Source organism: Sinocyclocheilus anshuiensis, unplaced genomic scaffold (assembly GCF_001515605.1).
Source record: "Sinocyclocheilus anshuiensis isolate Anshui unplaced genomic scaffold, SAMN03320099.WGS_v1.1 scaffold916, whole genome shotgun sequence".
NCBI lineage: Eukaryota > Metazoa > Chordata > Actinopteri > Cypriniformes > Cyprinidae > Sinocyclocheilus > Sinocyclocheilus anshuiensis.
The window spans coordinates 1950040-1967845 of record NW_015548264.1 but is presented as its reverse complement, the minus strand read 5'-3'; the positions used below and the strand labels follow the sequence as shown (position 1 = coordinate 1967845).

Here is a 17806-nt window from a genome sequence, read left to right as displayed (position 1 = left end):
AGGTTGACTGCTTGCTTGACCAGGTCAGTTCGTCCGCAGTTGAGCATCCGGAACCCCAGGTCCTGCAGGAATTTCGCTTCTGTGGATGCAGCGTCCAGTTTCCGTGTGGCACAGAAGCAGTCGTCTGCCCTGTTAAATAAAAGGACAGCCCAGACCCCAGTTACACACCTCCAAACAAGAAATACTACTTTTTATTTTTTATGTGTTTTTCATTTAGTTGGTAATTTAATTATTTTATGTTTTTATATTTTATTTTATAACAATATTTACAAAAGATCTGTCATATTCTGCCACACTAATTAGATACAGTGTAGTGCTGGTATTTATATAAAAATTCTTTATATTACATGTTACATATGAATATATACACATGAAAATATTATAAATGTATATTAATAATTACTTGAAATCTTTGTTATATATAATATATATCATATACATATTGAATATATAATAAAAAAGTAAAAATACAATATATATTATTTATATCACACACATTTAAATTAAATTAAATTAAATTAAATTAAATTAAATTAAATTAAATTAAATTAAATTAAATTAGATTAGATTAGATTAGATTAGATTAGATTAGATTAGATTAGTAGTATAGCCAGCTTTCACTTCGAAAGATTTGTTTCCATGGAAAAAGAAACCCTGACATGAAATGTTGTTTGTTTGCCAAGACATCCTGCATCTGTGAAGGTAACAGCATGAAAATAACTCCAGAAAATAACTATGACCATGTAAAAAGCCATTAACATAGCACTTCAGAGCCTGTCACTAGGAAACTAAAGCCACACAGTAAGTTAAAGACACTTAATTCATTAAGGATGCAGAATGAGTACATGTTGTGTGTGTGTGTACTGTCCTTCAGTGAATGACTAATTGTTAATTAAGGCATTCTACGTGCATAGTGTGCACATAGACACCTGTGTGTTTGTGCATATATGGAAGTGACGTTGCATCCCAAACATACTTCAGCTGCCGCGGCTCACAGTCCACCCCATGTAACAGCAGTCGGGCTGCCTGTCGTACATCGTCGCTGTCCACAGAGAAGCTTCGGCGGTGCTCTGTGTGCGCCACGGCCACCCGGATCCACTCCATCAGCGGAGGCAACACCAGAAATGGCCTGCAGAGACAGGAGAGAGAAATATTTACCCCATAATTTACATTAAGTTATTGTTTTCATAATAAATTTTTGCCCACAAACTTCATTTCTAGCATTTAAGCACTAAGCCTTCAAATCAAAGGTTTTTAAGATAATAAGAAACAAATTCAGTTCAATGTATTCAAACCGTTGTCTGTTAGCATGTCTGTTTCTTCTAATCACCTTTGCCATTTCCAATTTGAATGGACACATCTGTTTGCGTGCAGCTTTAGGATACTTTAGAGAAGTAATCATAAGCTTTCTGGTGGGATTACAGTTGCTACTAATTACCAGCGCTAAGCTGCATCTAATTAGAGCGGCAGAATATAAAAGACCTGTTGCCATCCTGACAAGTTTTCAGTCAGAAAAATAAAGTTGGGAAACTCAAGCTGCTCATTACCAAGAAAACGCTCTCATTACAGATAAACAGTTGAATCTGAATGCAAAAATATCATTATACAGCTGCAAAAGTGCTTCTATTACACTTTTTCAATGCGCCAACCACCGGTTTTACATATACAGTGGGTACGGAAAGTATTCAGACCCCCTTAAATTTTTCACTCTTTGTTATATTGCAGCCATTTGCTAAAATCATTTAAGTTAATTTTTTTTCCTCATTAATGTACACACAGCACCCCATATTGACAGAAAAACACAGAATCGTTGACATTTTTGCAGATTTATTAAAAAAGAAAAACTGAAATATCACATGGTCCTAAGTATTCAGACCCTTTGCTCAGTATTTAGTAGAAGCACCCTTTTGATCTAATACAGCCATGAGTCTTTTTGGGAAAGATGCAACAAGTTTTTCACACCTGGATTTGGGGATCCTCTGCCATTCCTCCTTGCAGATCCTCTCCAGTTCTGTCAGGTTGGATGGTAAACGTTGGTGGACAGCCATTTTTAGGTCTCTCCAGAGATGCTCAATTGGGTTTAAGCCAGGGCTCTGGCTGGAAGAGTCACAGAGTTGTTGTGAAGCCACTCCTTCGTTATTTTAGCTGTGTGCTTAGGGTAATTGTCTTGTTGGAAGGTAAACCTTCGGCCCAGTCTGAAGTCCTGAGCACTCTGGAGAAGGTTTTCATCCAGGATATCCCTGTACTTGGCCGCAGTCATCTTTCCCTCGATTGCAACCAGCCGTCCTGTCCCTGCAGCTGAAAAACACACCCACAGCATGATGCTGCCACCACCAGGCTTCACTGTTGGGACTGTATTGGACAGGTGATGAGCAGTGCCTGGTTTTCTCCACACATACTGCTTAGAGTTAAGGCCAAAAAGTTCTATCTTGGTCTCGTCAGACCAGAGAATCTTATTTCTCACCCTCTTGGAGTCCTTCAGGTGTTTTTTTAGCAAACTCCATGCGGGCTTTCGTGTGTCTTGCACTGAGGAGAGGCTTCTGTCGGGCCACTCTGCCATAAAGCCCCGGCTGGTGGAGGGCTGCAGTGATGGTTGAATTTCTACTACTTTCTCCCATCTCCCGACTGCATCTCTGGAGCTCAGTCACAGTGATCTTTGGGTTCTTCTTTACCTCTCTCACCAAGGTTCTTCTCCCCCGATAGCTCAGTTTGGCCGGATGGCCAGCTCTAGGAAGGGTTCTGGTCGTCCCAAATGTCTTCCATTTAAGGATTATGGAGGTCACTGTGCTCTTAGGAACCTTAAGTGCATCAGAAATTTTTTTGTAACCTTGGCCAGATCTGTGCCTTGCCACAATTCTGTCTCTGAGCTCTTCAGGCAGTTCCTTTGACCTCATGATTCTCATTTGCTCTGACATGCACTGTGAGCTGTAAGGTCTTATATAGACAGGTGTGTGGCTTTCCTAATCAAGTCCAATCAGTATAATCAAACACAGCTGGACTCAAATGAAGGTGTAGAACCATCTCAAGGATGATCAGAAGAAATGGACAGCACCTGAGTTAAATATATGAGTGTCACAGCAAAGGGTCTGAATACTTAGGACCATGTGATATTTCAGTTTTTCTTTTTTAATAAATCTGCAAAAATGTCAACAATTCTGTGTTTTTCTGTCAATATGGGGTGCTGTGTGTACATTAATGAGGAAAACAAATTAACTTAAATGATTTTAGCAAATGGCTGCAATATAACAAAGAGTGAAAAATTGAAGGGGGTCTGAATACTTTCCGTACCCACTGTATAAGTTTCAAAACTATTCTTTACAGGGCAAAGGTCGAGGAATATGAGGAAGCTGACTCAACTGCAGTGAGTCACGATGACTATGACCATGAAAGTCTTTGTATGTTGAATATTTTGCTTCAAGCATTTCCGATCAGCATATCCAGCATTATTGCACTGCAGTTTAACCGAGTTTAGAGTCTTGCAGGGTTGTTGTGGATCAACATGCTAATAATGCCAACAGCTAAATAATATGACAATATGATAAACATACACAGTTGTGTGAAATGGCCTCAGTTTATGGCTTTCAAGTTTGAAAAAAAAACAATGACTTCACAGCTTTTGTCCGCCTACACTTGTTTTTGTGTCAAACTTGTTGCACACACCTCTCTGTGTGAAAAACATGCAGTGTGTGGGACAAAGCATGCAATCGTAATTTCCAAATTAGAGAAAAAACATTTTCGAGTTGTCAGTGCATACACTTGGACATACATAAAAAGGAGCAGGCATTTGACCCTAGACATATGCATTTCCAAAGCCTGTTCAAGGGTATAAAGCCGTCAAGCTTCATCTTGAACCCTCTATCTTCATCTAATTGTGCTTCCTGTGACTTGCGTCTAACAGCTAGCTTTGCACAATCCAATAAGTTTCCTAGATCTTTCAGTGCATTTCATGTTAGAAACTGTGCGGTACAGTGTGTGGACCAAAACAGGCTAAAACTTACATGTGGATATGAGTGTTCACGTGCCCCTGGTGTATTTTCCCTCTACAGCAGGAAAGTTAAAAGGTTGATGAAATGTCACTGAGCACATCAACAATAGTCCACTCGACTGAAGTCTGAAATCTAAAGCCACAACCCTGAACCTCTCCAGATGCTCCTTCACTCTGATCTCTTGTTTTCTTTCTCCATCTCTATTCATTACCCCTCCACTCAGTTTTATTCCTGTCCTCACCTAACATCTATTTTATGTAATTTTTTCAGTCATTCTCTCATCTTTCACTCTCTCTTTCTTCCTCTACTCTCTCATTCTTCTGTGAGAGGCCAAGAAAGAAATGAATAAAATGGAGCAGACTGTCTGTCCCTGGGGATGAAGGCAGCTTGCTCATGCACCTATTCTGTCGAGCATTGCATGGGCGTCCCACAGGGTCCTTGGATGGGGGCTTTTTATCACACCTGAGTGATGTGGGACAGTCTGGGACGAGTTGTCCTGATGGATATATCAATGTGGAGCGAATGCTGAACATAACTCTATAGCAATCCATTAATGCTTTCTTCCAACAGCAGTCAAGAGTTCTACTGTATCTTCATTGTGCTGCAACACAGCACAAGGGAATTCAAGATGACGTCTAAATCACGTTCTCCTTGGCATCCCTGTGCCCTTATAGTGTGAATGCAGTCTGAAGCAACCCCCATGGTGATTGAAAAACCCTTGGGCATAAATTGACATACAGAACAAGGACGCATTGCACAAAGCAACAGTGCACTAGATGTCATCTGAAGAAAATGTCGCCACCATCATGTATCGGGTCACTGGATGCTGTATAACACTGCCAAGGTGTTTTATGTGGTTGTTTCTTGTTGCTATGCGGTTTTTGAGTGGCTGCAAAAGCCTCTATGATATTCTGGTCGACAGAAAAGGACGGGTCCCTACTTGAGGAAAAACCATGGGATTTTTCAGCTGTTTTATCATCTGCCAGGTGAAAAGACTTGATTTGTATCCCCCTTTGCACTGTATTGTTCAGGACTCACTTAAACAAATATCTCTTATGGCTAATAATGATCAGTGAAAAATATACTGTTTTCACTGGTCAATACAAGTAACTAGAGAAGAGGGGTGTCTAATTGCTGAAGTAATACAAAAATATTTAAAAAGTAAAAAAATATATATAAAAATTGTATTTTGTGTGTGTGTGTGTGCGTATATATATATATATATATATATATAATGTTTTATTTACATTGTATATAATTTCTATTATGTATTATTTGTAGCAAATAATAAAATAAAACACATATATCATCATGTAAAATAAATGCAAATGAAATTTATCAAATTTGTTTCGGTGAATTTTGAGTAAATATGTCAAATAAAATAATATAAAATATTATTTTTTTAATCATAAAAAAATATTATTTTTATTTTCGCGCACACACACACACACACACACATATATATATATATATATATATATATATATTTTATTTTTTATTTTTTTGAAAATGGAAAATGTGCATTACCAGTTTACAAAGCTGTAGCCTGAATGGTCAAGCAGGGCATGGTTATGATCAAAATAACAGCCAATTAACCAACTTGGATATTGCTAGTAATAATACTAGTGATGATTGCATTAGCAAACACCACAAATTAAATATTAGATTCATGTATCTACATGAACCCTCTATAACTTCCTGTGCTGCCTTAATTAACTGCATTACCGTGATGTAGACAACTTTCATGCTTCTTATACATTCATGCTTCTTACCTCTCAGTGTGCAGGGTGATCTTCGAGGGTTCAACATTAGGGTTTTCCCACTCCATCTGAGGACAGTGCATGAAGTAGCAGAGCGTGTAGAGGGCCTCCGGTTCCCAGTGCACAGTGCCGGTGCGGTTCTGGTGTACAGGCGTTCCATTGCTGGGGTGCTTGATGTGCAGAGGCTGAAGGTGATGCATGGCACGGGACACCAGGTCACCTACAGGGGGCAGTAAAGACATGCGGTTGAATATATGAGAATGTACTTTCACAAAGACCCCCCTCGAGACTATGGCTTTGCATCAAATAAAGCTTTTAGACAGTCTTTGACATAAAACTAGAGGCCTCATACATCACAGCATGCACAAAGAGACACAGACAGTGGCACATTTGACAGCTAGACATTCATTACAGCAGGAAATGACAGCTACAGGATAACAACCTTTTCCCTTTCTCACCGAAATCTGGTACAGGGGATACAGAATATATCGCTCATCTTATGGAAAGGAAACTTGCCAAAATGTCACAATATTTCTATTAAATCTAAAATTTCAACAAGAACAGAAGAATCTGAAAATATGCAGCCCTTCTCTGAATTCAGCACATCTAAACTCTGTAACAGACACTCAAGAAGTTTAAAGTGACTAAAAGTGCTTGAAAAGGCACTAATCCAGCGGAAGAGACTTGGGTTCTCACACACGTTTTCCAAAAGAAATCACTATTTATAATTTTTTTCTCATAAATTTTGGCTACATATAAATGATAAATAAATAATAATAATACACCTGGTAGACAGAAACATGGAATGTGTTATGATGTATACATAGACACACACATATATATATATATATATATATATATATACATATACATACACACACGCACACACACACACACATTAAAAACATTTATACACACACACACACACACAGAATATTATAAACAAATATAAGTAATAAATATAACTACAATAAACATGATTTAAAAAAATATATAAATACGACAAGTTACAAAAGTTATAACAAAATTATGCACCTATTGTTCATATGGCAGAAGTCTGTGTTTCTACATGTGAATACTTGTACAAAATTATTAGTCGGCGAGACCTATTTTATATTCACACACATATACAAATTATTAACTTTACTGATAAAATTATTAGCTTGGATGAATCACTGAGCCTTCTTTGCAAAACAAAGGAAAATTTAATTGGTTCTTCGGAAATCTCAGCAGTTAGAAACAGAATAACATACACACACACACACACACACACACACACACACTGCAATTACTGAGAATGTGCGCAGAAGGAAGTCTGTACACTCTGTTTTAAACCTTAACTTGTTAACTTGTGTCTGTGCTGCTTTCTTAATTTTATTGGATGAAGCACTAAGGCAGCAGCTGGTGACACACACACACACACACACACACACACACACACACACCTCCTTATACACAGCTACACTGACGGTGCTACTATAATGGCCTTGTGAATTATCCAAAGGAAAGCCTTATCAAGAGCAAATCTACTCTCTTTCCAAGTATACTCCTCATTCAAATTTTATAGAGGAGAACTGGTTTAAAGAAGGCAATCAGGCACAGGTTTCTAATAGTCCCTAAGAGCTTGTTTTTTGTTTTTGTTTTTTTGTTTAAGAATTTAAATGTTTGAAAGCAGAGTTTGGAGTTAACAGGCCTTACATAATATATATATATATATATGTGTGTGTGTGTGTGTGTGTGTGTGAGGCGGGAGAGAAGTGGCAGCAACTATGCAGCCGAGCTGCTGTTGTTATTCAGCACCGATCCGTGCAAAAAGGGAACAACTCTCTCAGCAAGAATGCAAAAGGATTTGATTCCAGTGTGATCACTGTCCACCCTGGGAGTTACTGTTAACATTGTACATTTTGCCTGAACCATTTTCTATTTTGGCTTTTGCTGATTTTAGGGGAAATGTCACTGACTTGGAGCTGCACAAGGAAGACGAGAAGCCGAAATAAGAGACGAAAACAGCCAAGACAGAATTCAAATCTTTAAAAAATACTACATCATTGTGTTGACCTAATAAAAAGTAACTAATTATGTTACATCAACACGTTTTATAGCAAATAACATGTTAGATGTTCAATACGGGGTCTGGTGTGGTGCTGCAGGGGGTCTGCTGTTTGAAAGCAAGTAAACCTTTGTTAAAAAATCAGATAATAAAAATGATTGGACCCCATCGGCCCTTGCTCCTCAAATACTGATGGTTTGGCTCAGCTGAAATGTGACCTGTGAATCACCTCTGGAGCTCACGGGTGTGTGAGGAGCACAGCTGCAGGCCAGAGGAGTGGAAAGACCTCTGCATAGCACTCATACTCACCACTGCTGAGCTTTACAGCCACTGACCTTTCTGAAGCACACAACATACGGCATCAGCAGAAAATATGACTGCTCTGTCAAAATACTAAGAATCAGTTGACCAATGGCTCTGGAACTGGTGTCACTTCCATCACAATTAAATCTAATCATCAGAGCTGCACTGACCAACATAATAGAGAGGAAAAGGATAAAGACATCACTCGGATTCAGTTCTTCTCTCTTGTATACCATCTATATGTTTTAGAATTAGTGTACTTATGGTTAGTAAATACTAAAATAAAATCTAAACGAAAACAGTTATCTGAAATAAAAATAAAAAACTATTTAACTGGAAAAACTGAAAAGTAAACTAAAAGACATTTTTTTATTGACTCCAAAATGAATTAAAATCAAATTGGCCACAAATGAATTTTAGATATAGGGTTAGGGTTATTAAAAATAATAATATTTTTTAAATTGTATAACCTGTCTTCATTAAACATGCAAATGTGAAAATTGTCTCTCTCATACATTAGAATCAGTGTAATTATGGTTGACAAAAAGCTAAAACTGAAACTAAAGGGAAACCACTATTGTTATTTGAAATAAAAATAAACTTAATTGAAAAAATTGAAATGTAAACTAAAATATATTTGAGTCCAAAAGGAATTAAAATAAAATAAAGATGGCCACAAATCAATTTTAGTTTTATTTATTTATTTATTATCTGCCTCCATTAAAAATACAAATGTTACAAATCGACTCTCTCATATATGGTCTATATACATTAGAATGAGTGTAATTAACTAAAATAGATTTGAGTCCAAAACAAATTAAAATAAAATAAAAATGGCCAATTGTAGTTAAAAAAGTTTATTTTTGTTTGTTTGTTTAATTTTATAATCTGCCTCCATTAAACATACAAATGTTACAAATCTTCTCTCTAATATACGGTCTCTATACATTAGAATTAGTGTAATTATGGTTAAAAAAATAAAATGAACCATAAATGAAAATGTTTTTATTTACATTTATTAATTAATACATTTTAAATTATTACATTTTTTAAATGATTTTAAATACAATATCATTGAACACTACAAAGGCAGCAAAAGAATAAACTAAAATAAAAACAAAAACACTAAAACTAAACTAAAACTAAATGAAAAAGACAAATTGAAATGCTTTGGCAAGCTAGCAATGTCTTGGCAACCGCCCACAACACTGTAGTTTTGCACAGGCAAGTACCACTCAAAATGTCTTTATAAAACCTAAAAATCTAGTTGACACTATTATAATCGACACACAACAGGCTGCAAAACACCTGCTGATAAATGGCAAAGATGGCCCACATATCCAGATTAGTTAGACACCTCATCCTCCTGGAAGGTACATTCTCTTTACCACAATACAACAGAGGCTCCAGTTTTTTCAACTCAAGCCTTTCGGGTGTGATTCAGCTTTGAAATTGCTCCAATTATAGATCCACAAATTCCCCTTTACTCCCATCTTCGCTCGCTACAGAGAAACAGGCAGCCTAAATGATAGATCCTCTACATGGCCTTCTCTAGTCTAATTGCTCTTTGGTGGCTGGTGTAGTTTGGAGGGTGTCAGAAGAGGGGAGAGAGCGGAGGCATTCTCACATCTTTATACTTTGCGGCAATTATTCTCCGGTCGTTCCCAAAAGGCCTCTCAGGCACACCTGCATTAATCATGAAGAATGACTCGGAGGAACTCCCTCTCTCTCCTCCCTTCAGCAGATGCTGGAGAAGGAGGTGTAATTATGAGGAACGGATCACGCCCCCGTTGAATATGATGCCGAAGAGATGCCCCGCGAGCCCATCCACTCTGCCAAGTGCGATATTGAGGCATAATACTCAACTTTTTTATTTCTTGCTGTATAGTTTTGCATAATATTGAAATAGGGAATCTTTGAAGGTAAGCGAAGATGTTCTACTGCCTCTTCTCTATCGCAGGTTTCTTGGAGGAGAAGAAAATGAAGAATTATCTTTAGTAATTTATACGGAATCAAAATTAAACACATTTATAATGCAATATGTGCAACTTTCAGTTTTTGTCTGAAGTCACCAGCCACCGTGTTTCACGGTCTAATCAATTTCTGACAGATATTATGAAGTCCTGGCCTATATTTTTGAACATCCTTTTTTAATATGGAAGTGTGCCACATTCTGGATGTGAAATAGGTTGCGAATGTCATTTCATGTTAACTTGCACATTATCTTTCACTATGGACAAGAAACCATCAGTGACAGTGACCTTCAATTATTTGAATCTTAAGTAGGACGCAATCTAATAATGATGAACCACAACCTGAAGCTTCAAAGAGATGCCAAAGGACAAAGTCAAAGCTGAAAGACTGAATGCATCCCCTTCTTTTCTTTCCTGCCCTTTCAGTGTCAAAGAAACACGGCCCCTTTGAAGTTTGTTTCAGAAGTGTGCACTGATGGCATTTACAGAGCCAGGCAATCTCCTCAACCTTACTGAGACACTTGCCAAGGCCTTATGGACAAATACAGACAGGAGTGATTTTTTATTTTTGTGCCTAGAGTGTTTAAATAATTAAAAGAAGTATGTTTTTATTGATTTTACACGTCCTACACACAAATTATTTACTGACAATTGAGCTAGTGAAATAATGAATCATTCATTTTGACCCGGTTCACAACTCGAACTGAACGATTTGTTCATGAATCTGAGTTCAACTCACAGCCTCAGTGATTGTGTCAGTTAACAGCTCAATGGAGAGGTAAGATTATTGCTAAAAATAGTGCATGAGTCATATAGAGTACTTTTATTGTGATCTTTTGTATTTTTGGAGCTTTGCAGCAGCTGTAGTCCCAATGAACAGTCAATGTAATAGTGTTGTTCTCGATAACTAAAACTATTCAAAATGGTTTACGGTAACTAAAATATAGCTAAAACAAAATCAAATATAAATATTAGACAAAAAATGTTACTGAAAAAAACAACTATAATAACTATTGATAACTAAAATAATAACTAAATTACTAAAAATAAGTAATCCTAAAATAACACTGAACTGTATGGAGAGTGATTTCTCTCTCTCTCTCGCAGAATAAAGAAAGTCATACAGATTTGAAATAACATAAGGGTAAGGAAATTAATACAGAATTTATATTTTGGGTGAACTATAAGCGGAGAAATTACACGGGGAGCAAAAGCAATAAATGTTGCTGATTTTTTATCAAATTTCTCTCAGTTTTTAGTCTAATTTGTTTTTGTTTATTGGTAAAAATGCTGTCTAGCACCATCAGTGATTCTGATTTTGACTCGAGGTCAAAGCCAACAATGGTTTACCCATCAGCGAGGCAATCCGTAAGAGATCAAGGCTGGTGAATCACTGGTTATGCCTGACTAGTCAGCGAATGTGTCACTGAAATAGGTGCCTTCATTTAAAAGTCACACACATACACAAACAAAATTATGCAGTGTGTTTGCGTATGCATATGCTCTCTGGAGGCTGTCATACTGAATCCTCCAGAGAATGATGATTGCCTCATCCACCTTATGCAGCTGTGTGGACCGGAATTATAAAGGCAAACTATCACTGCGGGCCATGATTCATCTAGCTGAGGACTTGACGCCATTAACAATGACGACTCACAATATCCATCACCCAGAGGCCAGAAGCACAGAGTGTCTCATCTATGGGTACATTTACAACATGACATCCATTACAAATAACCACCTCTGGGAAGCCATAACTACATCCTCTTAGTGCAGTTACTATATATAATGACACTCAGAAAACAGTTCAAGTCTTGTAATTTAATTTGACAAACTGTTTGTGTCATTCTTCTTGTATGTGCACAGGGACAATGTAACTGTGAGTGCAATATTGCTTTTGTACAACAATTCAATAAACAAAAGTTCATATTAAGTAAATGATAGTTTAAACACAATATCGGCAGTTACTTTGAGCAGTTTTGCTCCACCAATGGAAATATTTCAGAACATAGTTAGAGGCCCATTGTGTATTGTTAAAGAATTGTTTTGTCGCTTTTGACTGAATTGTTTAAGTAAATGGTTCAATTACTATTTCATAAAGATGGTCCTTTGTTTCCGTTCCTGAATTAATCAGCACTCTTGAATGAATCACTTGAGTGAATAAATCACTGAATCACTAATAAATACAGTCACCACCTGTCTCCACCTACTGGCAAATCAATGTAATTTTCAGAAAGAGTCACTAAAAAGTCCCCACCACTAATACACAGACTGACAGATTGTCTGGAAGGCACAAACACAGACAAACAGAGTGATACAAACTTAAAAAAAAAAAAAAAATCCCAGTTGCACTGTATATTAAATTCGAGAACCGGAATGAACTGATGTATAATCCTTAATTAATCACATATATTACCACAGGCATGCAAAACACAGTAACCATAGAGTATAACACTGAACCTGGGATTCAAGTCAATTTATTTATCCTGAAGCAACCCTAAACCCTGATTCCAGCAGCCAGGGGTGTTGCTTTCTAAGCTTTTCTCATGTTTTATGCATATACATGGCCGTAGCCAGTGTTTGAAAATGAGTGCGGTCCGCAGACATGTAGACAGACATGTAGATGTTTGTGAAAGATGTTTTCTCTGTTTTGGAGGGATACCATATTTATTGCATCAAAATTTGTTAGTATTTTAGGTTAGGGGTGGATAATTTTATCAGTTGTTTATTAATCTGATAAGCACTGATAAGCTACCACTAAATATTGTAGAAACTTAATTTGCTGTAAAGTTGCTTTGCAATGATTTGTATCATGAAAAGCGCTGTACAAATAAACTTGAATTGAATTGAACTGAATTAATCATGCACCAATACATATTACTGCTATAGTTTTCATTAATAATCATTAATAATCATTAATGATAACTTTGTCTAGTGCTTTTTATTAATGTTTTTAGCATGACTTTGTGAAAATGTAACTACTATAGGCTACTGAATGAAATAGCATAGACTTCTTCATTGTTAGTGTTTGAGAAGGCTATTCCATTTAATTTTGTAACCTACTTGTTCTACAGATCTGTGTACTGGTGTTAAATGCTTGTTGGCATCGTTGATAATGTTTCTGACAGATAATATCATAATATTTTTTTTTTGCGTTCGTTTACCAAATGTAGTATCCTGTCACCAATAACCCTTGGGCTTTTTTGATTACTGTCAGTTTAAGTGTAGGCGATGCAGTGTTGCCAGATATTGCTATAAAACAAATAAAAAACAAAAAAATTAATAAAAATAAACTGAAATTATTTCAAATCTTTGGAAATAAGATAAGATAAAGATATCACTGACTCTAAACTGCAACTTTCCACTCGATTCACTTTCTAAAGTGTCAAATTAAGTAAAAAAGACAAGTCCAAAAATGCTTATAATAGTTGGATCTGGCAACATGGAGGCTGCGCCCTCGCCCTCGCTCACAACTCTCTCAAGAAGACTCGTTCACTCCGCCAGTCTCGCAGCGATCATTTTCATACTACGAGCGCTAAACATTCTTGCAAACTGTCTAAACTTGCAGACACTCCTATGAGGAGTTTTAAACAGCAAACTAGTCATTCATAGAACAAATGTTATTTTTGAACATGAAAAATTTACCGAGGTCCGAACCTCGGTGACCTCATGGCTGGCTACAGGCCTGTGCATATATGATGGTACCTCTCCTACAGGGCAACCTTTGCAGTGGCTCCCAAGGGGCCAGAGTAGGATTAGTGAGTGGCAGGCTGGCTTACCTTTATGCCCCCAAATCTCATGTTATGATGAAATATGTTGAGATGTCAGATATAAGACAACTCATCTCATAAAACTGATCTCTGGGGATGACATGGGGAATATAACGCAAGACATGTGCATTCAGCAGCGCTCTTGAGTGCTGGGAAATGAGACTGAAGAAGTAAGATGACCTGGGTCTGAGGATGCTTATTAGCAAAGTTTATACAACAAACCTCTGAGGTGCTCAGGAGAGTCCTTCATTTAATCACTGTTCTTAAATGCTAAAATGATGTGATAGCTCTTTTACATAATGGTTCTGGAAGTGTGCAAAATGCATGAGGATTTGTTTAAACATAAAAAAACACAAAATATCTTATATATAATGTCTTTTGTGTTCCACAGAAAAAAATAAGTCATATGGATTTGGAAAAACATGATGGTAAGTCAATCATTTTTGGGTGAACTATATGCCTTAACAGTTAACCCAAAAAAGAAAATATGCTGGAAATTTACTCTGCAGTGAATGGGTGCTGTCAGAATGAGAGTCCAATAGTTTATAAAAACATCACAATAATCTGTAAGTAATCCACACGAGCATCAGTTAATGTCTTGTGAAGTGAAAAGCTGTGTTTGTAAGAAACAAATCCATCAAGGCATTTTTAACTTAAAAACTTCGCTTCTGGCCAAAGTATGAGTTTATAATACATAAAAATGCTTCCACCAGCAAAAAAGCTCATCTCCCATTGTCTTCTCACATCAAAATCCACCAACATATTTTTTTATAACGGATTGTTTTCACTTGTAAACGTTGCTTAATCTGTGAATATTTCTCTCCTGATTCAGAAAAGACAACTTTTTTTTAACGTTTTTATAGTAATAGAGGACTCTTTTTTGCCAGTTAAAATGTCTTGATGAATTTATTACAAACATGCAGCTTTTCACTTCACAAGATGTTAACTGATGAACTAAAGTAATGTCAATTATGACTTGTGGTGATTATTGTGGTGTTTTCATCAGCTGTTTGGACTCTTATTCTGACGGCACCCATTCACTGCAGAGGATCCACTGGTGAGCAAGTGACATAATGCTAAATTTCTCTAAATCTGTTCCGATAAAGAAACAAACCCATCTATATCTCGGATGGCCTGAAGGTGAGTGCATTTTCATTTTTGGGTGAACTATCCTTTTAAGTCTAATATGTAAATGTTGAACCACATACACTGCAATTGTTTTCCTAAAAAAAAGTATTGCTACCGTGTTGACAAAAACTTCCCCTTAGATCTTAGGCAAGTCCTAGCTGGATGCCGAAGGAAATTTCTGCATAAGAGATTGTCTCCACAAACGTGACAAATGGAGGTGTCTCAGTATTAACCACCAATGTGAAAGCAGCAGGAAATAGTGCCGGAGCCTTTATAATTACTCCCTCTCAGTATAATTACCGGGTTTTCCTTTGACCGTGAAATAAAGGCACCTTGCTATGCAATCTGCTGCACAGCTCGTGGGATATTTTTCCATTGAGGCAGCACAAGACTTTTGTCTCATTAAATTTTGAAGGCTCTCACCTCCTTTTCTGGAAGGGAGCACAGCTCAAGTGCACATTTATATTATCAATATTCAAACATATGGTAAATGCATATTTCATACTGTACTGTATGTTGTCATAAAAATTAATGCATAAAACATCAAGCATGTGATTTCCCTGCTGACACATGCTGATCCAACGACAACCTTGCTTGTCCAAGCTGCTGTGACTAAACTGTTTAAATATAATCTTGTGACTGCATAATAGATACTTTTGGACCAATGCAAAAAAATGATTAACACAATGTCTTGGCTGATTAGGATAAAAACAAGGAAAAGATTTTAACATAACTTTATTGAGTCATATCTGATTCGGACATGTTTTAGCATTAGAATTTTAAATTATGTGTGTATTTCAAAAGTGTTAAGCAACCCAACATATTCATTTCACTATTACAAGCAATTACACTAAATTAAACTAAAGCAGCTGTTCTATGTGCTAATGCTGATGTATGCTATGCTAATTACGCTACAATCAAACACAATTATGTGCCATATTGGCGGAGTTTGCAGTTATCTGCAATATGAGTGTTGTCAAACTTTAACTGTCAGGAGGCTTACATTAAATCTGACAGCGATGGAATAATGCACTTGAATCATCTGCATGTCATGTACAATGCTCTGTATAAGGTGCAGGCTAGTAAGGTGAACTAATTAGAATCAATTCTTCCAGCTATTGTTAAATTACAATGCCCTTTTAATAGCGATTATTGAAAGGTGACTGCTGCACATTGGGGTTTTTTTTCACAGTTTGCTCTTTGGTGTTTAGGGCTGAATATTTCAGCTTGTAAAAAGGATGAGACATATTTATTCCTGTCTTATGATCTGTTTTCTACACCAACGCATCAAGTAGGCATCTTCTCTTTGTGCTGTTTGATCATTTAGATTACTAACAAAAATGCTTGAACAAGGATTAATTTAGACAGAAAGCTTTCAGACAGATGATCAACTTGGCAGGAGCTGTGTACGTCTAAATGTACATGTAAGCTTGTGTATGCGAGTGTGTGTTTGGCAAATAGCCGTGTTTTTGTACCACAGTCTGCTGTCAAGGAGTCAGAGGGGAAATTGTGTATCTCAGCAGGTAGAAATAAGTGGTGAAGAAATGATAGACATGTCAGGTTGAAAGGACATGGTGCCCTAAAAACAGAGAGAAAGTAATTGAGAAAAATGTCTGAGCATCCACATTTGCAAATTCATACACTTAGTTTTTCTAAACTTTGCTTAACTACAGTTATTAAGCAGTCCAAAGAGCAAGTGGTGTGTCTTTTGTAAAAACTGGAGCTGTTAATTTTTTTCCTTCATTTCTCACAAAAGCAGGTGAACAGCCTAAATCACATTGAAGTTAAGGAGAGCTATTTAAAAAATGACTTTGAACTTTTCACAATAAGTTTAATTATCACATCAGTGATCATTCTTTATTTTAGAGAAGAACTTTAAGGGAAAGTATGACTTTTAAGAAAAAAAAACTTCGAAAGTGACAGTAAAGACATGTTACAAAATACAAAATAAATAAATGAAAATAAAAATAAGTGCTGTTCTTTTGAACTTTCTATTCACGATCTTGAAGAAAATGTATCCTGGTTTTCATTAAAAAATTAAGCAGCACAACTGTTTTAAACATTGATAATAAAAAAAAAATGTTTCTTGAGTACCAAATCAGCACATTAGACTAATTTCTATAAGTTTTATTGGATTCTATGTAGTCAAATGTGCCCCTAATTGAATAATCACCGTCTTTTTATACTTCCAATTTTCTCTGTTCTTTAATTTTTCACTTATAAATGACTTAAAATTACTCTAAAGGTTAATTTACACCACACTGGCAGACACCAACCAACGCTGAAAATCACCAGTTTACAGTACGTCCCATCTCAGACATTCTGCGACCGCAAAAACAAGAGCAACAGATGCTGACAGGGGTAACAAGACAAAACCCAGCAAACGTGTCTGTTGGTGCAGTGTGAATTAGCATTTAACAGCTGCTCTGATACTGAAGTGGCACTTGGTGTGTTTCCGGGTGTTCTCAAGCCCATCAGGAAACATCACAGAGGATGGGGAAAAAGGGGCTTGATTGGACCATCTTCATTTACAGGCGAAACGGAGATAATTTTCACTTCTCTCGCAGACACTGGATCATGAAAAAATTATCTCTATGAAAAATTTCAGTCAGGTTTCAGGCCCCACCATAGCACAGAAACTGCACTTGTTAAAATTACAAATGATTTGCTTCTTGCGTCAGACCAAGGCTGTATCTCATTGCTAGTTTTACTTGATCTTAGTGCTGCGTTCGACACTATAGATCATGACATACTCATAGATCGATTACAAAACTATACAGGTATTCAAGGGCAGGCTTTAAGATGGTTTAGATCCTACCTGTCCGATCGCTACCAC

General features: G+C 36.7%; 1 protein-coding gene across 1 annotated transcript in view; it reads right to left on the bottom strand.

The window, feature by feature from the left end:
- Positions 1–17806, bottom strand: part of LOC107655613 (ankyrin repeat and BTB/POZ domain-containing protein BTBD11-A-like) — a 140829-nt gene that overhangs the window by 22842 nt on the left and 100181 nt on the right. Inside the window, exons 3-5 of the mRNA XM_016443182.1 lie at positions 5759–5966; positions 977–1129; positions 21–129 (exon numbers count right to left, since the gene is read on the bottom strand). Coding sequence (XP_016298668.1) covers positions 21–129; positions 977–1129; positions 5759–5966 — 470 coding nt within the window. The remainder of the gene's footprint in view (positions 1–20; positions 130–976; positions 1130–5758; positions 5967–17806) is intronic.